General features: G+C 42.8%; 1 protein-coding gene across 1 annotated transcript in view; it reads left to right on the forward strand.

The window, feature by feature from the left end:
• Positions 1-20,836, forward strand: part of LOC137420992 (ras GTPase-activating-like protein IQGAP1) — a 305,469-nt gene that overhangs the window by 92,949 nt on the left and 191,684 nt on the right. Inside the window, exons 7-9 of the mRNA XM_068106598.2 lie at positions 9,626-9,739; positions 10,509-10,687; positions 16,337-16,430. Coding sequence (XP_067962699.2) covers positions 9,626-9,739; positions 10,509-10,687; positions 16,337-16,430 — 387 coding nt within the window. The remainder of the gene's footprint in view (positions 1-9,625; positions 9,740-10,508; positions 10,688-16,336; positions 16,431-20,836) is intronic.

A 20,836-nucleotide genomic window follows, 5' to 3' on the forward strand; every position in this document is an offset into this window, starting at 1 on the left:
CCACGGCAGAAAAATATGTTATTCTGTGTCAGAAACCAATAGTGAAACCACACCAATGATTATCAACAAATAAATATTGTATTAAAAATCACACAAGAATAACGGTACAACAAATAGTAATCAAAAGTGCACTCAATACATCTTATGATGGTACCATCAACTAGCATAGGATAACTCGGTGTTCCCAGTGAGTGGAAAAACCTTCCCCAATGTCTCTATATTCCCGTCCTCAAGGCGAGGTTGACTCGCTCCAGCGATCGCTAGAACAATGTCCAATCGAGACCAGAATCCCGTGCGGATGGCAAGGGCAGTCACACCGCCGAAGCAGCTCTCAGGCGTAGGCGGTCGAAGCGATGCAAAAAGTCACGTGGTCCAAAACCAAAAGCAAACTCGCGGCGGAATGGGAAATCCCAAAGACCCCCTCCAGATAGGAACGTTCCCGGTTCAGTCGGCGAACCGCCACTTAAACTTCAAACTCAGCGTTGCGCACACACATCCCCGACAGACAGGATGGTGAAAAAGCTGACGCATAGCCAAGACCTTTTACTGAACAAAGCGCGAGTGTCAAAATGGCCGACGGCTCTTACTTGAGTCGACACGACCCGGCGATGATTCTTCGGAATCGCAACGCCCAAACCTGACCACGCAGGTTTTTCAATTCCCCAGCGATAACACCTATCGCAGGAACTCCTTCCAAGGAAACTCAAAGTTCACTCGTGACTTTCGTTCGACAACGCTCGCTACGGAGCTGGAAGCTACTCGCTTCTTGTCCGACTTCACTCGCCACGCCCTCGCCTTCTTCTTCTTCTTCTTCCTCGTCTTCCGGCTCCAGATCCGGCTTCCTGTGTCTTTTTAACATTAACGCTTTTATCCTTTGCAAGCAGTTCATGAACAATAAACCTTTTGAAGACAATAATAGTATATAGAATCAGAAATATTTCAAGTGGATGAAAACCACAACAGCAGAAGTGACGAATCCATAACACTTGGAAGGAAGAACGAAATTGAAGAGAATGTGGGAGTTGATTCCACAGGTGCAGAAAAAGCAGAACAAATGAGTGGAGGAGAGCAGTGATTCTGGATTTTGTGAGTTTCACCAGAAGGGCGTTGAATGTAGATGGACCACATACACCCAGCAGAAACCTGGGAGGGACAAAGCATCGAAAGAGCAGAGAGTGCAAAACTAGAAACGAGATTGGAGATTCAGCTTCATTGCAGGAGATTTCAATAATCTTGAAGGCCTTGATTTCCACGGCGTAGAGTTGGTCCAAGTCCTCCCCAATCACAGTGCCCCGTGCATTCCAATTATTCTGCTGCTTTTGTTAACATTGTAATTAATTGCGTAGTGCTTTGTATGTGTCGGTTGTGTGCAAGATATGTTGCACACTTGCACACAAATATGTTGTGTGCAAGAGACGAGATGGAAGGGAAGTGGTGTGAGAATGGTGAAGGGTAGGCAGGGACAGAAATACAAGTTTGTGTGGCAAGGGTGCCCGGAGGGCGTGAATGGTGTTGGTGTCCTGTTTTCTGAGGAGTTTGTAGACAGTGTGGTGAGTGTGACTAGAGTGAGTGATAGGTTGATGATGGTGAAAATGATGATTGGAAAGCTCTTGGTGAACGTCATCTCGGGATATGCTCCGCAGGTTGGTCGAAGCGATGAAGAGAAGGACAAGTTCTGGTGTGCGATAGAGAAGCTGATGGAAAACGTGAAAGATGAGGAAGTTGTTGTGGTGGGAGGAGACCTGAATGGACATGTGGGAAGGAGTATGGATGGTTTTGAGGGAGTTCATGGGGGTTACGGATATGTGTGAGAAATGGAGAAGGTGAAAGGATTTTGGAGTTTGCTGATGGAGCTGATTTGTTGATTTGTAATACTCAGTTCCAGAAAGAGGACAATAAGCTTGTTACATACACGTCAGGTGGGTCGACGACAACCGTTGACTACCTGATGGTGCGTCGGCGAGATAGGGGGCACCTCCGGGACACAAAGGTGATCCCGGGGGAGGAGGCTGTTTCACAGCACCACTTGGTTGTCTGCGACATAAGGGTGAAAGGTGCGAGGAGAGCTCGGCGGGTGAAGTACCAACCGAGAATGAAGGTGTGGAGGTTGAAAGAGGTGACAGTAAGGGAGGCATTAAAAGAGAGGCTGAGTAGGGTAGAGGATGATGTGGTTGAGCTTGAAAGTGGTTGGATGTCAATGAAAGCTAGTCTGTTGGGAGCCGTTGGTGAGGTATGTGGATGGACAAAAGGACCACCGAGGCACTCGGAAACATGGTGGTGGGATGTTGAGGTTGGAAAGAGGATTGACGAGAAGAGGAAGAAGTTCAAAGAGTGGCAGAAGGCGAAGGGTACGGGAGCAGAAACAGCAGAGCATGAAAGTTATAAGGCAGCCAGGAAGGCTGCAAAGAAAGAGGTAGCAAAGGCGCAGGAGGCATGTAGGAAAATGTTCGGAGAACGCTTGGATTCGGAAGAGGGTCAGAAAGCAGTATTCAGGATTACAAAGCAGATAGCGAAAGAGAGGTGTGATGTGATGGGGGTGAGTTGCTTGAAGGATGAAGTGGGACAAATCGTTGTCGACCCAGATGGAATTAAAGGAAGATGGAAAAGATATATGGAAATGCTGTTGAATACAGAGAATGAATGGGATGGCAACATAGAGAGTAACCCAGTTTTAGGACCGGCAGAGAAGATAACTGAGAAGGAAGTTGAGGAAGCGATAAAAGCAATGAAGAGTGGAAAAGCGGGAGGGCCGACGGGAGTTGTGGGAGATATGTTGAAGGCAGCAGGAAGTTGGGGTGTGAAGAGAATGACAGAGATCTGTAATTTGGTGGTGAAAGAAGGCCGCATTCCAGTGGATTGGGAACTGAGTACCCTCGTCCCTCTATACAAGGGGAAAGGTGACCCTCTGGAGTGTGGCTCGTACCGAGCGATAAAGTTTTGGAGCATGGAATGAAGGTATTGGAAAGGGTGTTGGAGAGGAGGATAAGGAAGAAAGTGAAGATCGACGAAATGCAGTTTGGATTTATGCCAGGAAGAGGAACGACAGACGTGCTCTTTATTGTGAGGCAGTTGCAGGAGAAGTACATGGAGAAAAGGAAGAAGTTGTTTTTTGGGTTTGTTGATCTGGAGAAAGCATTCGATAGGGTTCCACGCACAAAGTATTGACATGGGCATTGAGGAAGTTAGGAGTGGAGGAATGGTTGATCAGAGTAGTGATGGCAATGTACAAAAGAGCACGCACAGCTGTAAGGACGAAGGACGGGAACAGTGGTGAGTTTGAGGTGAAGGTGGGAGTGCATCAGGGGTCGGTACTAAGTCCACTACTATTTGTAGCTGTGATGGAGGTGCTGGCTCAGACCGTAAAGGAGGGTTTACCGTGGGAGTTGTTGTATGCAGATGATCTGGTGTTGATTGCGGAAAGTATGGATGGACTGAAGGAAAAGATGAACAAGTGGAAGGAATGTATGGAGACAAAAGGTCTGAAGGTGAATATCGGAAAGACAAAGGTGATGGCAAGTGGTAAAGCATGTGGTGAGGTGGAAAGAACTGGGAAGTGGCCGTGTGCTGTGTGTAGGAAGGGTGTCGGGGTGAACTCCATTCAATGTACAATGTGTGCTGAGTGGGTTCATCAAAAATGTAGTGGTCTGAGAGGGTCATTAACCAGTGTGGCAGCTACATTCAAATGTAAGGTGTGCACAGAGGGAGCTGCAGATGGAGGAAATGTTGAGTTGGATTTTGGAGACGGCGTGAAGCTGGAAGGTGTGAAAACATTTTGCTACCTCGGAGACATGCTGAATGGAGAAGGTGGATCAGACTCGGCAACGGTTGCTCGAGTGAGATGTGCATGGAAGAAGTTTCAGGAACTGAGTGGCGTGCTGATGAGGAGGAGAGTGTCGCTGAAGCTGAAGGGAAAGGTGTATGCTGCATGTGTGAGAAGTGTTATGATTTATGGGAGCGAGATATGGGTAATGAACGTAGAGCAGCAACGAAGGCTGGAAAGGGTGGAAATGCGAATGGTTCGATGGATGTGCGGAGTATCGTTGAGAGAGAGGAAGACAAATGATGAATTGCGAAAGATGATGGGAATATTGCCTGTGATTGATGCTGTGAAGAGGAACAGGTTGAGATGGTTTGGTCATGTATTGAGGAAGGATGAAAGTGACTGGTTGAGAAGAGTGATGGAAGTTAATGTAGAAGGAAGTAGAGGACGGGGAAGACCGAGAAAGACTTGGCTAAAGATGGTGGAAGAAGAAATGCGGGCAAGGGGGTTAACAAGGAGAGATGCAGAAAATAGGGCAAAATGGAGAAGATTGTCATGGGGACCGCAAGGCTAACCCCCGCTCTAGCAGGGAACATGGCCTTAAAATGCATGTTGTTGTTGTTTGTTTTGTATGTGTCGGTTGATGTAGTTTTCACAGGAGTACCAGGCCTCGATAATCTCATGATTCACCCTTGATTACCCTGTGCCAAGGACAGTGGTCTGATTCCAGAAGAACGTGTATGTTGCAACCAATGACAGCCTGTCACACACACACACACACACACACACACACACACACACACACACACACACACACACACACACACGCACACACGTTTGGTTGGTTGTGACACACACACACACACACACACACACACACACCAACACGTTCTCATGGAATCAGACCATTATCCTTGGCCCTTGTGATTGGCGAGGATTTCGACCAATCTATGACTCAAACCGTCCCCAATGGAACCTAAGACGGTGTCACTACCATGCCACTCTTAATACCTATAAGGAAGAGAACTAGTGTGTTCTCGATACATCCAGCTTTAATGAAGAATTTATTATTTTACTGATCAGCGTGATATATATTATCAATATGAATATTAGTGCTGGGCCGACATCGGTATCGGTCGGCACAAGCCGATATCGGCATTTGTTTGGAAATTGGAGTTTGTGTGGAATGCCGATTACCGATTACAGTACTGTATACAATCCAAAAACCTTGAGTAGCTATCACCCTTGTTCAGAGCGAATTTCAATAAACAAATAAAAAATGGTTGCATTATATACGTTTCAAAGAGATGTGCACAAACATTATTCTTTATAAATACCTGGCAATATTTGTGTGATGTGGAGAAAAAAATTGGCTCTGTAATTTGGAAAAGATGTTGATACGGAAAACAGCTCGGAAATCGGATGTTGTAAGAAATTATTTAGAGTTGAAAATTGCAAAGAGAACCAACACAACCTTTCAAAAGCACACCTGATTCATATAACATAACCAATAGCTTTAGAAACAGCCTCCAGGCTGTTTGTATAAAACTGTACTGTATTTTGTATAAAACTTGCTTTTAACACGACCAGAAAAGTATGAAACGCTTCATTTTATATCCATCAATAGTTTATCAAATGAGCACACAGTAGCTCATCATTTGTTTAAAAATGACAGGATGCCGTGCCATTTGATGCACCATTCATGAGAGAAGGATTTCAAATGTATCGCTTGTGGTCAGGTCCTGGGTTGAGCCAAAAAAACAGTTTCACACTAGCCCATGTACAGTATGAATTTAATCCTGTTTATTATATATATATATATATATATATATATATATATGAGTGTGTATGTATACAGCATTCTTGATTCTGAAATGAGATGCCAGTGTATATACTGTATATATACACTGGCATCGGTACTCCCGCTCTCCGGCATCCATTGGTGATAGCTGTTCATATACTGCGCTTTGAGGAAGTGGGAACATCTGCAAGGAAGTGGTTTTAATGGGGCAATGTAGAACATGAGTGTACACACTCGCAGATCCTGTCTCACTTCTCCCACTAGACTTCAATGGTGACTCAGATTATCAATCGTGACAATTGCTCGTAATTTTGTCTTGTGGTAAAAATCAAGAAGCTTGTTTTGTGGTGAAAATCAAGTGTAAACTAGAACGGGCACTCGGTAGAGCGCATACCTTCGCCGCAGCTACTGTTCTGTACTTGGTAAAAATACGATTTTGACCTTTTCGTGACCTTGACCTTGACCTTTGACCCGATTGCTCCCAAAATCTAATCAAATGTGTCCCGTATAATAACCAATCATCCCACCAAATTTCATGCAATTCGGTTGAATACTTTTTGAGTTATGCGAATAACATACACACACACACACAGACATACAAATAAATACACAGCGATCAAAACATAACCTTCCGCTTTTGCGAAGGTAACTAGTTACCAAACCAAAATAGAAGTTCACCATGGTATTCTTTGTATGACTCCTTGCATCCTATCAAAATAGCTGAAATAATATTACTATGGATTCTATTAAAGGATATTAAGAGACCCCAAAATTTAAAAAGTGTAAAAAAAATTTTGACAAAAAAGTTTTTCTGAGAATTTTTTTTCAAACCAAAAACCTACAAATGAAGACTTCAAATTTAGTAGTGAAGTTACTTTCTTTGCCCTGAGAGACTGTCTTCAAAAGTTGAGGATACTTGTTCAGGAATTGTCCTGTTTATCAGTTTTTGATAATTATTGTTTGTGTTAATTTGTTGATTTAATTTATTTCTGCTTCTCATTGAGCACTTCCGTGTGTGCTTTTATACTGTTTGCGTGTACTTGTCTAGGGCCATGTGTTCTTGTGGGTCTCTTTTTGGGTCTGTTGCCGTATCACCTCCCTTTTCTCTTTTACTGTCTGTTTGATCCCCTGATTGAAAAAATAAAAGTGGCAATTACGTGATGGCTCAAGGAAAACCTAATTTTACTTTTGTTGAGCCCAATGCTTTAAAAAAAATTATATTCACCCTAAACAAGGTTGAGAGCCATTAAATGTGTCGCGCTACAAAATAAGAGAAAAAAAAGAAGAGAAGAACTATCAAAGATGAAGGAGGTTGAAATTTATAATATTCTTGAAAGAAAATGGATTACAAGATGTCAGAAAGCAAGTAACCAGCAAATAATTCAAAATTGATGCAGCACGTGGTAAAAAGCTACTTGCACAGCTCTTCGTTCTACACCTAGGTATGGCCAGTGTGTATAGGTGTGAGGTGGTGACAATACGAGTCTCCAGACTAAAGACCCTGACAGAAGGTACCGAGCTGGACAGAGCAGTATAGAAATTATCATGAAAATATCTGTAAAAGAAACTTGGAGTAGCAACAGACCTTTGGTGTGAAAGTGCTTGTAGAGAAGAGCCGAGAGCTTTACTCCAACCAAATTGACTACACGATGGAGCTTGTCTAATAAGGACAGATGACAGGTTGGTGCTCCAGCTCAAATGTGGCAACAGTTTCCATAAGGGGGCAGATAGTTGTTTTATACAAATAGAGGATTGCATCCAGAGGTAGATATTTCTGGGCTCACTAGAGACAACCAACTCGCAGAGAAGTACTCATGCAATACCTGATATATATACTTCCCCTAGCTGAGATTAGGGGAGATGTCAAGACACAACCTACGTTGTTTTCTGATGTCATAATAATTGTTTCACCACCTTTTGCACTTTTTCAGTTTTTGTCTCGAACAAGAGAAATTTCTTTGTTGACCTTTTGATTGAAGTAGCCTGTGACGTCACCTTTGTTTGTAAAATATTTCTGAAAATACATCATAATCTATCTATAATTCCAGCAATCTCTGTGTGTGTGTGTGTGTGTGTGTCTGTGTGTGTGTTTGTTTGTCTGTGACCGCTGTTTCTCGACAACCACGGGTCCGATATACTTGCAACTTGCCAGGTATATTGCTGGGGACCCGAGGATGTGCCTTTTCAAGGTTTCATATTAATCGGACAAGTAGTTAGCGAGCTATGTCCAAAAAACGATTCAACCAATCAGAGAGCAGCGAGCTATCACGTGTGCCGAACATGGCGAACAGACTCTGCCTCGGACGGCACATTTGAGAGCGTATTCATTTATTTCACGTTGGCAAACTATGTTGGCGTTAAACTATGTTTTAAAACTAAATAAAACTAATTTGCGATTCATCGTAACTGCGATTTGCGACCTTCCGGACAGTGAAGACTTCACTTCCGGCAGCCAATCACAGAACGCGTTGTTGCGAGCCGAGCCGAGCGCGTGCGCCATTACGGTTCGTAATTCGATTTCTTCCGGGGAAAATAAAAATTTCTCGATTTCTTATGCGCATTATTTCTCCCAGAGCGAAGGGCGGAAGCGAAGAGCGTTGTTTTTTTTGTTTACGGGCGTACGGGCGTACGGGCGGGGTAGAGCGTACGGGTAGCGTTTTTTTTTTTTTTTGGCAAGGAACGGGCACCCACGTACGGGCATGCCCTATCTATCTATAATTCCAGTAATCTCTGTATGTCTGTGACCGCTGTTTCTCGACAACCACGGGTCCGATATACTTGAAACTTGCCAGGTATATTGCTGGGGACCCGAGGATGTGCCTTTTCAAGGTTTCATATTAATCGGAGAAGTAGTTACCGAGCTATGTCCAAAAAACGATTCAACCAATCAGAGAGCAGCGAGCTATCACGTGTGCCGAACGTGGCGAACAGACTCTGCCTCGGACGGCACATTTGAGAGCGTATTCATTTATTTCACGTTGGCAAACTATGTTGCCGTTAAACTATGTTTTAAAACTAATTAAAACTAATTTGCGATTCTTTCGCTTTCCTGCGCGTTTGTGCACGCTATGGCGATTTCTTTACCAAACTCCGCAAGCCGTTCGCTTTGGACCAAACCATTTCATGTAAATAGAGGGGGGGGATATAATTTTAGATATATATATAGTACGGGCATGCCCTAGTATTTCTAAATAGACCAATACCCTTTTTGGGATATCTTATAATCGATGAATATTATTGCTGTTAAACTGAAACTTTTAAATAAGATACGAGTTTCTGCATTGAACATGAAAAAGGAAAAGTCCAATTGTGTGGTTTGTGCTGATTTTTGTCTTCAACTTTTGTTATATAAGAGGTAAGTTTTATATTGACTGTCTATCTGATTATGTAAGTATAATCCACTGCATGATTGACTGCTCCTGTCTGAATGATCGTTTTAAGGCCAGTTTTCCCCGCTCGAGTGGGGGTTAGCCTTGCGGGACAATCTTGTTAGCCTTGCGGGACTTGCGGGACAATCATGGTTCCCTGTTTGAGGCAATGTTTTTATGGCCAGATGCCCTTCCTGACGCCAACCCTTAGTCGCCTCTTACGATGTGCAGCGATACGGTGTACCTATTCTAAGTTGGGGTACACACCGGGATCATTCATCCCAGCAAGCTGGTACTCAATTTGCCGACCTCGGAAGGATGACAGTCAACCCCCCTGGCGTTAATTCAGCGATCAACCGGGATTCGAGCCCAGGATCCTAGGATCCCAAGCCGCACCCTAACCGCTAAGCCAACACCAGGCTCCAGTCTGTTAGAGTGAATATTCCTTACTGTGTCGTTCAGCTTCTCCATGGTCTAAACATCGCGAAATCCTGTATGCACTATCGAACTATAATAACATAGTGTTGCACACATTTTTGCGCAGAATAAATTGGTTTTCACTACTATATACATACAAAACTTTTTATCAAATGTCATTCCTATGTTAATGGGGGAAAGCATGTCCAAGGATTCAGTTTTCAATCAAAAGTAGCAAACGCTCATTGCTTTCTAATGATCCTGTTTTGGCCTTTACAGAAGAGGAGATTACAAACATGCGCAAAGAGCTTGACAAGTATGGGATTCAGATGCCAACCTTCAGCAAGATCGGAGGGATATTGACCAACGAACTGTCTGTGGATGAAGCTGCATGTATGTTTCACCCAAAGTCTGTTTTCTCATTATTTCTTCCTTCCAACAATATCCACCTTGCAACATTCAAGTTGAGAAGGAGCTTTAGTCTTTTGATTAATTGGGTTGAATGTCATAGTTCCCATTAGACTTTTGAAGCTCAGCAAAGTTGAGCCTGCTAACACTTGGAATGATGAGTCCTCCATGGAAAGCCATGTGTTATAATACGAGGTTTTTTACTCTTTAAATATCTTAAATTATTATTTCGACTGATTTTTTTTTTAATAAAAAAAAAATTAAAACTATTCATAATAATAATAATAATATTTGGTCTGATTATGTTGGTGATAAATACAAGTATCAATTAATTAATTGTTAATTGATACTTGTATTTATCACCAACATTATCTTTGACCCAGTATCATATAAAAAACACATTTTATAGAGCAATTGAGACTCACGGAGGAGCAGAATAAGTACTTTGAGCAAACATGTGGAAACTTAATGATCCACGTTAGAATCTAAACATCTAAACTGTTGAACTAAAAGACTATATTGTGCTCCATCCCCAGCCTCAATAAATGGACCCACAACTCCAAGATCATGAGTAATTCTGTTTCGTTATCTTTTATGTTAAAGTCTGTGTATCCTAATGTCCTCACGATCTATATTAATACAATCCCAAGCTATCATTTGAGATCATCTTTATCATCCACCACTGCACTTTCTTTACTCATATGTAAAGCTTGATGCTGTAGTTGATCTCTTATATACTGTTCTGTATGGTCAGTGCATGCTGCAGTGATTGTAATCAATGACGCTGTGGAGAAGGGCGAGGCAGAGGAGACACTGATGGCGCTGTGTAATCCCAATGCTATGCTACTCCAAGTGAATAGGGCCTTGATACAGATGTACCAGGACATCCTGCAGCAGGCAAAACGAGAAAAGGTGGAGAATGCATGGAACAGGGTGAGGCTTTAAATCTTGCTGGCACATGTTGTGCTTTGCCGTGATCGGATCTGATTTAATCAGCAATTTTGACCATCTTTGAAATGATGACCGCAAAGGTCATGTGATACCTTTGAAAATAGGTTTTGCCAAAATGTTTTAATAGTAATGAATAAAGGTTTTCACACAGTTGTAATCACAATCTGCAGTATTTGAAATGCAAAAATGAGATTAAATGGTGTCTGTGTCAGTCTGCATATCAGATATTAGTAAAGGGCTTTTTTAATACTGTCATAGCTACTCAGGCACTATAGAGTGATTTAAAAAATAAATCCCCCAAAAAATCCAACTTAAAAAAAAAAAGGTTTGACCACAAACACTACCGGTACTCACTGATGATCCTCTGAAAGTTTGACGAAGATGCGTTTGATCATCTCTGAGCAAAATGACAACAGACAGAACTAACCTAAATCTCTCTTCTATATATTATTATATATATAAAAGAAAGTTTTTGTTTGTTTGTTTGTTTGTCTGCACGTGCTAATCTCCTGAACAGTGAAAGATAGGAGGAAACCTCTGAAACAAAAAATGTCGGGATGGGCCCCGGGAAGGTTATAGGCTAGGTGGCGAGGCCGGTCGAGGCAGCCTCGGCCGGGCTGGGCCCATTTCGCAATTAAAAGCTGAGCTGAATTATAGTAGTCAATCTTCTACAGCCACGGGTAAAAGCTGAATTGAATGAATGAATGAATGAATGAATGATCATTTTAAGGCCATTTTCCCCCACTAGAGTGGGGGTTAGCCTTGTGGGCCCCATGACGATCATGGTTCCCTGTTTGAGGCAATGTTTTTATGGCCGGATGCCCTTCCTGACGCCAACCCTTGGTCATGCTCTTACAATGCCGCAGGGATACGGTGTACCTATTCTAAATCGGGGTACACACCGTGGTCATTCATCCCAGCAAGCTGGTACTCAATTTGCCGACTTCGGAAGGATGACAGGCTGAGTCAACCCCCCTGGCATTAATTCAGCGATCAACCAGGATTCGAGCACCAGGATCCTAGGATCCCAAGCCGGCACCCTAACCGCTAAGCCAACACCAGGCTGAATTATAGCAGTAAATTCATTCAAAAAAAAACTAAAAATGTCGGGACGGGCCCCGGGAAGGTTATAGGCTAGGTGGCGAGGTCGGTTGAGGCCGGGCTGGGCCCATTTCGCAATTAACAGCTGAGCTGAATTATAGTAGTCGATCTTCTACGGCCATGAGTAAAAGCTGAATTATAGTAGTAAATTCATTCAAAAAGAACCCGGGCAACGCCAGTTGCTTTCGGCTAGTACAGTATAGAAAGAAGTTAATATATATGTGATGGAAATAGCGCCTCCTTTGATGGTAGCTGGTATCACAAATTTTCTTCCTTTAGTAGCTGGTAATACAAATCATCATCCTTTATCGAAGGGTACTCCTGCCTAGATGGTGGGAGTGCCTGCTAGTTCTACTAATATAGTGTTTTGTAAACAGCATTGGTAACTCCATCCTTTCTTAGCAATAACAATCGGATATGATAATTTATGCAAGCTGAAAACAGAAAGAGATGTCTATTAGCAAAATAGTGAAAACATAAGCAAAATGGTGACAATTGCAACAATCCGTCATTGTTGAGTTATGCTAACTAGAGAAAGAAGAATGAGTTTATTTACAAGGAACTTGGACTTCGGCAGAGGCCATTATGCCCATCAAAGCCTGCGCTATTATTATAAACTTATGGTGGTTTGTCCATGCTGAGCATCAAGCAAGGATGCAGCATGTACCATTTTAAAAGTCTTTGGTATGACTTGACCAGGGTTCGAACCACTGACCTTCAATACTAAAAGCAGACGCTCTAACCATTACACCACCGAGTTTGGTCCGAATTATGAATGATCTGTCAACTCTTCCCACTTTCCTTGTTATGAGCGGGTGATTGTAGTGTTAGGGTGTGTCATGTTATCTCTGTTTACTTATTTATTTATTTAATGTTGAAGTCTCCATGCAGTCACAGACTATATTGTCTTCATCGAGGCCAGACCTTAAATAAAAGAGCTGCATTCATTGAAAAGTGAAGAAATAGATAATAGTCTAAGATTTTGAGGAAGTAAATACAGTCACGTGAAAAAGTAAGTACACCCCATGTAAAGTTTTGACTTTTTCAACATATTTCAACATACAGTTATTTGATCTTCATTTCAACAATATTGATAGATAAAGGTGATATAATATAACAAATATCATGAAACATTTACATTTTGTAGTCCATTGTATCTATCTATAATTCCAGTAATCTCTGTGTGTGTGTGTGTATGTGTGTGTGTATGTGTGTGTGTCTGTGTGTTTGTCTGTGACCGCTGTTTCTCGACAACCACGGGTCCGATATACTTGAAACTTGCCAGGTATATTGCTGGGGACCCGAGGATGTGCCTTTTCAAGGTTTCATATTAATCGGAGAAGTAGTTACCGAGCTATGGCGATTTCTTTACCAAACTCCGCAAGCCGTTCGCTTTGGACCAAACCATTTCATGTAAATAGAGGGGGGGGGGATTGTCACCGTACTCGCAAGCCGTTCGCTTTGGCTTTGCGAATGGACCAAACCATTTCATGTAAATAGAGGGGGGGGGATTGTCACCGTACTCGCAAGCCGTTCGCTTTGGCTTTGCGAATGGACCAAACCATTTCATGTAAATAGAGGGGGGGGATATAATTTTAGATATATATATAGTACGGGCATGCCCTAGTAATTTAAATAAACATAAATGCAAATTTCGCATGTGGAAAAAGTAAGTACACCCCTACATTTATCACTACTTCAAATACCTAAAATTAGAATCAGGTGCACCAGCTCAGGTGCAAATGATTAGAACATCGTTAGAGAGGATCTTGGAGGAACCTGTCTTATTTAAACCTCAGACATTTAGTTTGGTTGGCTCTTTGTTGTTGAAGTGTGTGGCGTCACCATGCCTAGATCAAAAGAGCTCTCTGAGGCCTTCAGAAAGAAGGTTATAGATGCCTACGAGTCTGGGAAGGGATTTAAAAAGATCTCCAAACAATTTGAAATCAATCATTCGACTGTCCGGAAGATCATCTACAAGTGGAGAAGATTCCAAACAATTGCCAACTTGTTCAGGCCAGGCCGCCCCAGCAAGTTCAGCCCGAGAGCAGACCGCAAGATGCTGAAAGAAGTCTCTAAGAACCCCAGAATGTCATCACGGGACCTACAGGTAGCTCTTGCCACTGTTGATGTCAAAGTGCACGAGTCTACCATTAGAAAGAGGCTGCACAAATTTGATCTACATGGGAGGTGTGCCAGGAGGAAACCTTTGCTGTCCAGTAAGAACATCAGGGCAAGACTAAAGTTTGCCAATGAACACCTAGGCAAAGACCAGCACTTCTGGAACAATGTGCTCTGGACAGATGAGTCAAAGGCCAACTATTTGGCCACAGTACCAGAAGACATGTTTGGCGAAAACCAAAGACAGCATTTGACCACAAGAACCTGATACCAACTGTAAAGAATGGTGGTGGAAATATTATGGTTTGGGGCAGCTTTGCTGCATCAGGGCATGGGCAGCTCACAATCATAGAATCCACTGAATTCTTCATTGTACCAGAGGGTGCTTGAGGATAATGTGAGGCCATCTGTCGGAAAGATGAAGCTCAACCGAAGGTGGACCTTGCAACATGACAATGACCCTAAACATACCAGTAAATCCACCAAGGAATGGCTGAAAAGAAAGAAATGGAGCGTTCTGGAATGGCCAAGTCAAAGCCCGGATCTAAATCCCATCGAGATGTTGTGGGGGGATTTGAAACAAGCTGTGCATGCAAGAAACCCCTCAAACATCGCACAGCTGAAAGATTTCTGCATGGAGGAGTGGGCAAAAATTTATCCCAGTCGATGTCAGAGACTGGTAGACAGTTATAAGAAATGCCTACTTGAGGTTGTTTCTGCCAAAGGGGGCAATACCACCTATTAGAGCCAAGGGTGTACTTACTTTTTCCACATGCGAAATTTGCATTTATGTTTATTTAAATTATACAATGGACTACAAAATGTAAATGTTTCATGATATTTGTTGTATTATATCACCTTTATCTCTCAATATTGTTGAAAGGAAGATCAAATAACTGTATGTTGAAATATGTTGAAAAAGTCAAAACTTTACATGAGGTGTACTTACTTTTTCAGGTGACTGTATGTATGATGATTGTTTGCAAGAAAGAGAGATTAAAGCTAGCCCGGTAGCTGTAGTTTGAGTGAGACAGAAAGTAAGACCACAATCCTGACACAGAGAGTGTAAGATGGTTCCGGGCACCACTTTAACGCTCCTGAGTCAGAACGGTAGTACTACTCTGGGTGGTTGCTGTCTACAACCTACTACCTAAAAAATAGTGTTCACAAGGTAGTATACTTTTGTCGTTCTTCCCGGTGCTGAAATCTGGTGTTTCTGACCACGTGCTTTTGTCTACCATTCTCACTGTCTTTTATTGTCTAATTTTCCCCTTTGTAAATGTAAAATTTTCTTTCAACAGGTTTCTGCCAATTCATAGACACATTTAGTTTCGAGGTGGACTGATAACCACAGACATTTCAGCTCCACTGGCATCTGCTTGTACGGAACAAGAAATAAAGTTCATTAATAACCTGAGAGGGACATATTCTTTGGAGGGAACAGGAAAACAAGGGCTCAGCTGGTGGATTGAGGCCACAGGTCAAAGTCTCTGAGCTAAAGGCGGCTGTGTAGCAAAGCCGAAAGAGCAATTTCCAGCAGTGACTAGTTTAAGAGCAACAGAAGGCAGGTGCTTCTCTGAGTCCCATGGAGAGTTCTGGAAGGCCTGCTCTGACTCAAGGGATAGAAATCCCCAATGCTGCCAGGTTTTGACTGATGAGATCTTTACATCCATTGCTGAAGGTTTTTGCTTTGTAAATCCATTGCAAGAGCGGCACGCATGGACTCTGAAGGGCCGAACACTGCTGAGTATGGTACCTATGTCATTAGTCACGTGTTCTCCCTGCTGAACTACAGCAAGTTTACCACAGAGTCAAAAAAAGAGGACCTGGAAAAACAATTGTGACGCTACAAACTATACCCTCATCTATTCTATTTTTTATAAACTTTCTACAATACCCTGTGGCTCCTGACTTTTGGGCCTGTATATGTCTTCTGGATAGTTATGAACCATGGTGCTGTGATTCTCAGATGACTCCAATTGTCACAAGTAGATGAGAGAATAGTACCTGTTTATCCTAGGAAAAGGATATGGTTTGGGCTGTGAGTCCCATTATTGTCCTTATCCAGCCTGCATACGAGAGAGTTGTGCACATTCTGAAGTGTGTAGGCATGATGAGTATTTTCACAGGAACACTCAGTCTTACAATTTTCGATTTTGGATCAGGGGGGCTCCCAGGGAGGTTACCCAAATCAGCAGAGGCCTGGATTACAACATCAAGAGATGACCGTCAGCCCACTCGAGGCTATATAATATATATATATTGTTGCTATGACAACAACAATAATGACTTATTATGACTCTGTACTTGTAATTTACACTATAATATTACTCTAATGCCACGTCCTCATTTCTCCATTACACCGTTTATTCCTCACGTTCTCTTTCCCTTCCATGCCTGCTACTGCAGCCTTTACTGGAGGCCATCGCTGAGGAGGAAAGAGATGTATATGAAGAGCTTCTAACTCAAGCTGAAATTCAAGGAAACATTAATCAAGTGAACCGTAAGTTCGTCCATTATAAGAGCTGGGCTATCCTATGTAGGAAAGTAGGAAATTATAGGATGGCCTGAAAGTCTCTTTACCTCTCCCCAGTAAAGTATTTGTTCTTAAATTCTTTTAATACACGGATTTTATTGTGCAGTACTGATAATAATTAATCAGTCATAGTATCTGTATATGCACTCCATCATGGAGGGGATACAGTGTTCCGTTCCCTCACTTCAAATGGCACCATAGCTTACTCCGCTCTTGCGAAGGCCGAATGTCTCAATCCTGTGTTTGTTTCAAAATCTTGTGCCCCCCAACCCCTCACTCTTTGTATCTGCCTGGCCCACTCACGCACAAATGTTCCTGGATTCTGTGTCTTTTTTTCACCTGAGCAGATGGATAGGTTTCTGGCAAACCTCGCCTCGATGCTTCAACTGGACCTGACGACATCAGTTCACTTGTCCTAAACACTTGCTCTGCTGCTCTTGCACATCCTCACTCTGCCCTTTTCACCAGCATCCATGTATCGATGTATCAATTTGCTGCTGTATCCATCTGGTCCACCCCAGCCATCTTCCTAACCACTCATTCTGGCCCGCATTCCTTGTTTGTCCGTCTCTCTCAATTTTGTCACTTGGCCCTACTGTGGGCACCCCCTCTTTCTGCTGTTCCTTTTGTTCTGTTGCGTCCTGATCCGTCCTGTGTTCTCGCTTTTCTGCAAACTTTGACTTTGTATACAAAAACCCCCCCACAAAAAACACACCCATGATGGGTCACATGACTTTCAAAGCTCTATTAATTTATTTGACCTATAAGTGAGTGTACTCCATTCCTCACTGAAAGGAATATTATATTCATCAGAGTCGAATAGTGTGCCCATAAATGAGCGACTTTGTTTATCCTGCATTCAATAATAGGATAAATACCATCTTATCTTCCCCCATCCAAAACCTTGATCTTTTCTACCCCCGCTAATTCACCCCAGATCCACTTTTTTGAAATTCCAACTTCTTTCCTGGAAGTCCTTGCAGTGTCCATGTGTTTTATACCTCTCCCACCTCCCCCCAAGCCCTCTCCCTCCCACAGATCTCTCGATGTCCCTGCTCTCAAATGTTGTGTTTGTGTCCTTCCCCCTCTCTCCCCATCTTGTCCACCGCTCCCCTTATTATATGTTTTATGTGTCGGTTTGACTTTTTGTGTGATTAATGTTAGCTCATTCACGAGCCTCGATCTTGTATACAAAAAAAACAAAAAAACAAAGTCGCTCATTTCCATATAATCTTTCCATTTCCATATAATTAATGGAATTTCCCATGGATCGTTGAAACAAAATGGCTACTCCAATGAAAAGAATGACCCACTATGATATTAGAGGCAGTTCAATTCTTTCTAGCAGCATTGATGAAGCAGATGCTGCCCCTTCCCACTTACCCTCCCTTCCTTCACCAAATGATCTGGCATAACCTATTCTGCTCTGTGCTGATGACCACTAATAGCCAGCAACACATGTACGTAAAGAGTGCCTCTCTCAGGCCTTTCACTTTTTTGTGGCAATCTAAAAAAATAATCCCAGGTCCAAGCAGGCCGCAGTGCCATCTTTTAATGCCATCGATCATGGGGTAGTGCTTTTCGCCATCAACTGTCCACGACCATGAAGGAGTATTTTTAGAACATGTGGTCATACGGATCCATCTTTTGATACCTACCATACATATTTCGAAGTTATTTTATCGATTCACGCTTGTTGGGGATATTCCTATTCGGAAATCACACTATATATAATTTGGGAAGGGTGGAATAGTGTTGCGCATTTGTTTTTGTTGTTTTACTTGGATGCATTCACAACTGCAGAGAATGAGTGGAAACTGATGGTTGTACTCTGGCTGTGTCCAGGAAGGTTTTAGGCACCAAAAATAGAAAATAGATTTCCTGTGGTTCATGGTGAGAGGAGCAAGCAAACTCTCTATGCAAGTGTGTATCATGTCGTGCCCCTCCCGGTGTGAGGAGGTATTTTAAGTCATAAGAAAATAGGCCAATTCTCTACATGAAAATCATAGAGGTTGGGGAATTATCATCATACAATATCATCGTTTGTGTGTTTGTTTTACCTCTATGCACTGCTGTACCACTCGATGGTACGAGTTGAAAACTGGTGGTTGTACTCATGGGGTACAGTAGAATGTTTTGGACGGGAGAAAAAAAGAAAGGATCTTAGTCCCTGGAGGTTCGGGGATGGGGTTAGATCGCAATACTCTTCAGGTAAATGTGTATCGTACACTGGAAGCCAGTATTACAAGTCAAACAAGAAATCATCTGAAAATGGAAAGCCCATCCGCATCCGCTTTGTATTCAGACTTATTCCTGTCTGTATACTAAACATGATAAAAACAGATAAAACATTCAAAACAATTTGCAATTTTAGGTGACATTGACCTTTTGACCTCATAAGCAAGGGGCATCATTGACCCAATATGCAAACTCCACTCAAATTTCAAGTCAATCAGATGAAAATTGACAGTTTAATGCAACCTTGACTTTTGAACTTTTGATCTAAAAAAAACCCAACTTCCTTCTAGTTTTTGATTGGTGAACCAATTTAGTGAACGAATATGCAAATGTTTAAAATTTCAGGTCAATTGGATGAAAATTGACGGATTTATGTGATGCTGACCGTTCGACCTTTTGACCAAATTATTAATTTGTTTTCTCCATATTCTCAAAATAAAGCTCTGTTGAAAATTTGATGATAAAAGCTCAAATGGTGAAACAGTTGCAGCCTGGGCAAAAAAAAACACACACGCACGCACGCACGCACGCACGCACGCACACTTAATTGTATAGTATTGGTCGTTCTTAAATTTTAATATAAATTAAAGGATTGCTGGAAGTCATGTTCATTTCACAACATCACAAAATCAACTTTATTTAAATTGCAAAGCTCAAAACATAGTTCCCTTACCTAAAGTAAGAACCTTAACCTGGAAACAATTGACTATGGTGGTTATATGTATATGTACCAGAAAACCAACGATAACGCGCACCCCCAACTTGGACTTTTGTCTCTGTGTAAAAATCTATAGACCTATATATACTGAAACGCAAAAGAAACTTACCACCTTTGAAACCTTTAAATATCAACAATAACACTGCGTGTAGTAAATGTGTGAACTTATTTGTGGACAATAGTGTCCTCACTGTCAGACAAAACGGTCACGGATGGTCACTTGAACCTTCAATGGTCACTTCATAGCACAGCTGTTGAACAGCCGTTTTGACTGTCAGTGATTGGCCAAGGGGTACGGGATGATTTTAATGAGCTGCACGTGATGTCTTGATATTGGCTTTAAAAAGGCCAGTGCAAAATGGGCATTTCAATCAACATGCCACGATTGTCAAGGGATCAACGGCAGCGTGCCCTGGGCATGCTGCAAGGCGGACTGAGCTACCGTGAGGTGGCACGTCGCCTTGGCTGTTCACACCAGACGATATCGGCCCTGGTGGACAGAGACACCCTCCACAACTCTTACCACTTGTTTGAAATGAAATAAAATTGTAACAGTTCAAAATAAAACAAACCAACAATTGCTAATTGAAACATTGGCATTTTATTGATGACATGTCAAGTTTTTGACCAAGATACACCATCTCATCAGTTTGTTCTACAGTACAGAACAGCACAGGGTGCAATGTCAGTCCCCTTTCAATAGCGTGTGTGGCCACCATTGTTTTGGATACAGGCAGTGCATCGTCGGCGTATACTGCCTACCAGTCTTTGGATGGATTGCTGCTGGATTCTGTCCCACTCAGTCCTCAATGTCTGAAGCAGCTCTGCCCGTGTCCTGGCCCTGCCAACTACGCGTCTCCCAAGCTCATCCCACAGGTGCTCTATGGGATTCAGGTCAGGGGAGAGCGCAGGCCACTGCATGGTGTTGATGTTCTCGCCTTGGAGAAATGCAGTGGTAAAGCGAGCAGCATGGGGATGAGCGTTGTCATGCTGAAAGGTTCTCAGTTCTGGGTGGTCTAGCAGGAATGGCAGCAGATGAGGTCGCAGGATGTTATCCACATACCGCTGGGCGTTAAGATTCCCATCCACAACCACCAGTGGCGTCCTGTACCGGCCTGATATGGCGGCCCACACCATTACACTTGGGCCACCCCACCTGTTGGCTTGATGCACGCAACAATCGGCATATCGCTCGCCAGTTCTTCTCCAGACACGCTCGCGCCCATCAGGACTGTCCACACAGAACCTTGACTCATCGCTGAAAGCGACCTCGTTCCACTGCGCCAAGGTCCACCACTGATGCTGCTGGCACCATCTCTGTCGGTTGCGGCGATGGGCAGCCGTCATCACGGGGCCTCTGTATGGTCTTCTGGCAGTCAGACCATAGTCATGCAGTCGTCTTCGTGCAGTATCATTG

Source organism: Myxine glutinosa, chromosome 2 (assembly GCF_964187855.1).
Source record: "Myxine glutinosa chromosome 2, kmMyxGlut1.1, whole genome shotgun sequence".
Classification (NCBI taxonomy): domain Eukaryota; kingdom Metazoa; phylum Chordata; class Myxini; order Myxiniformes; family Myxinidae; genus Myxine; species Myxine glutinosa.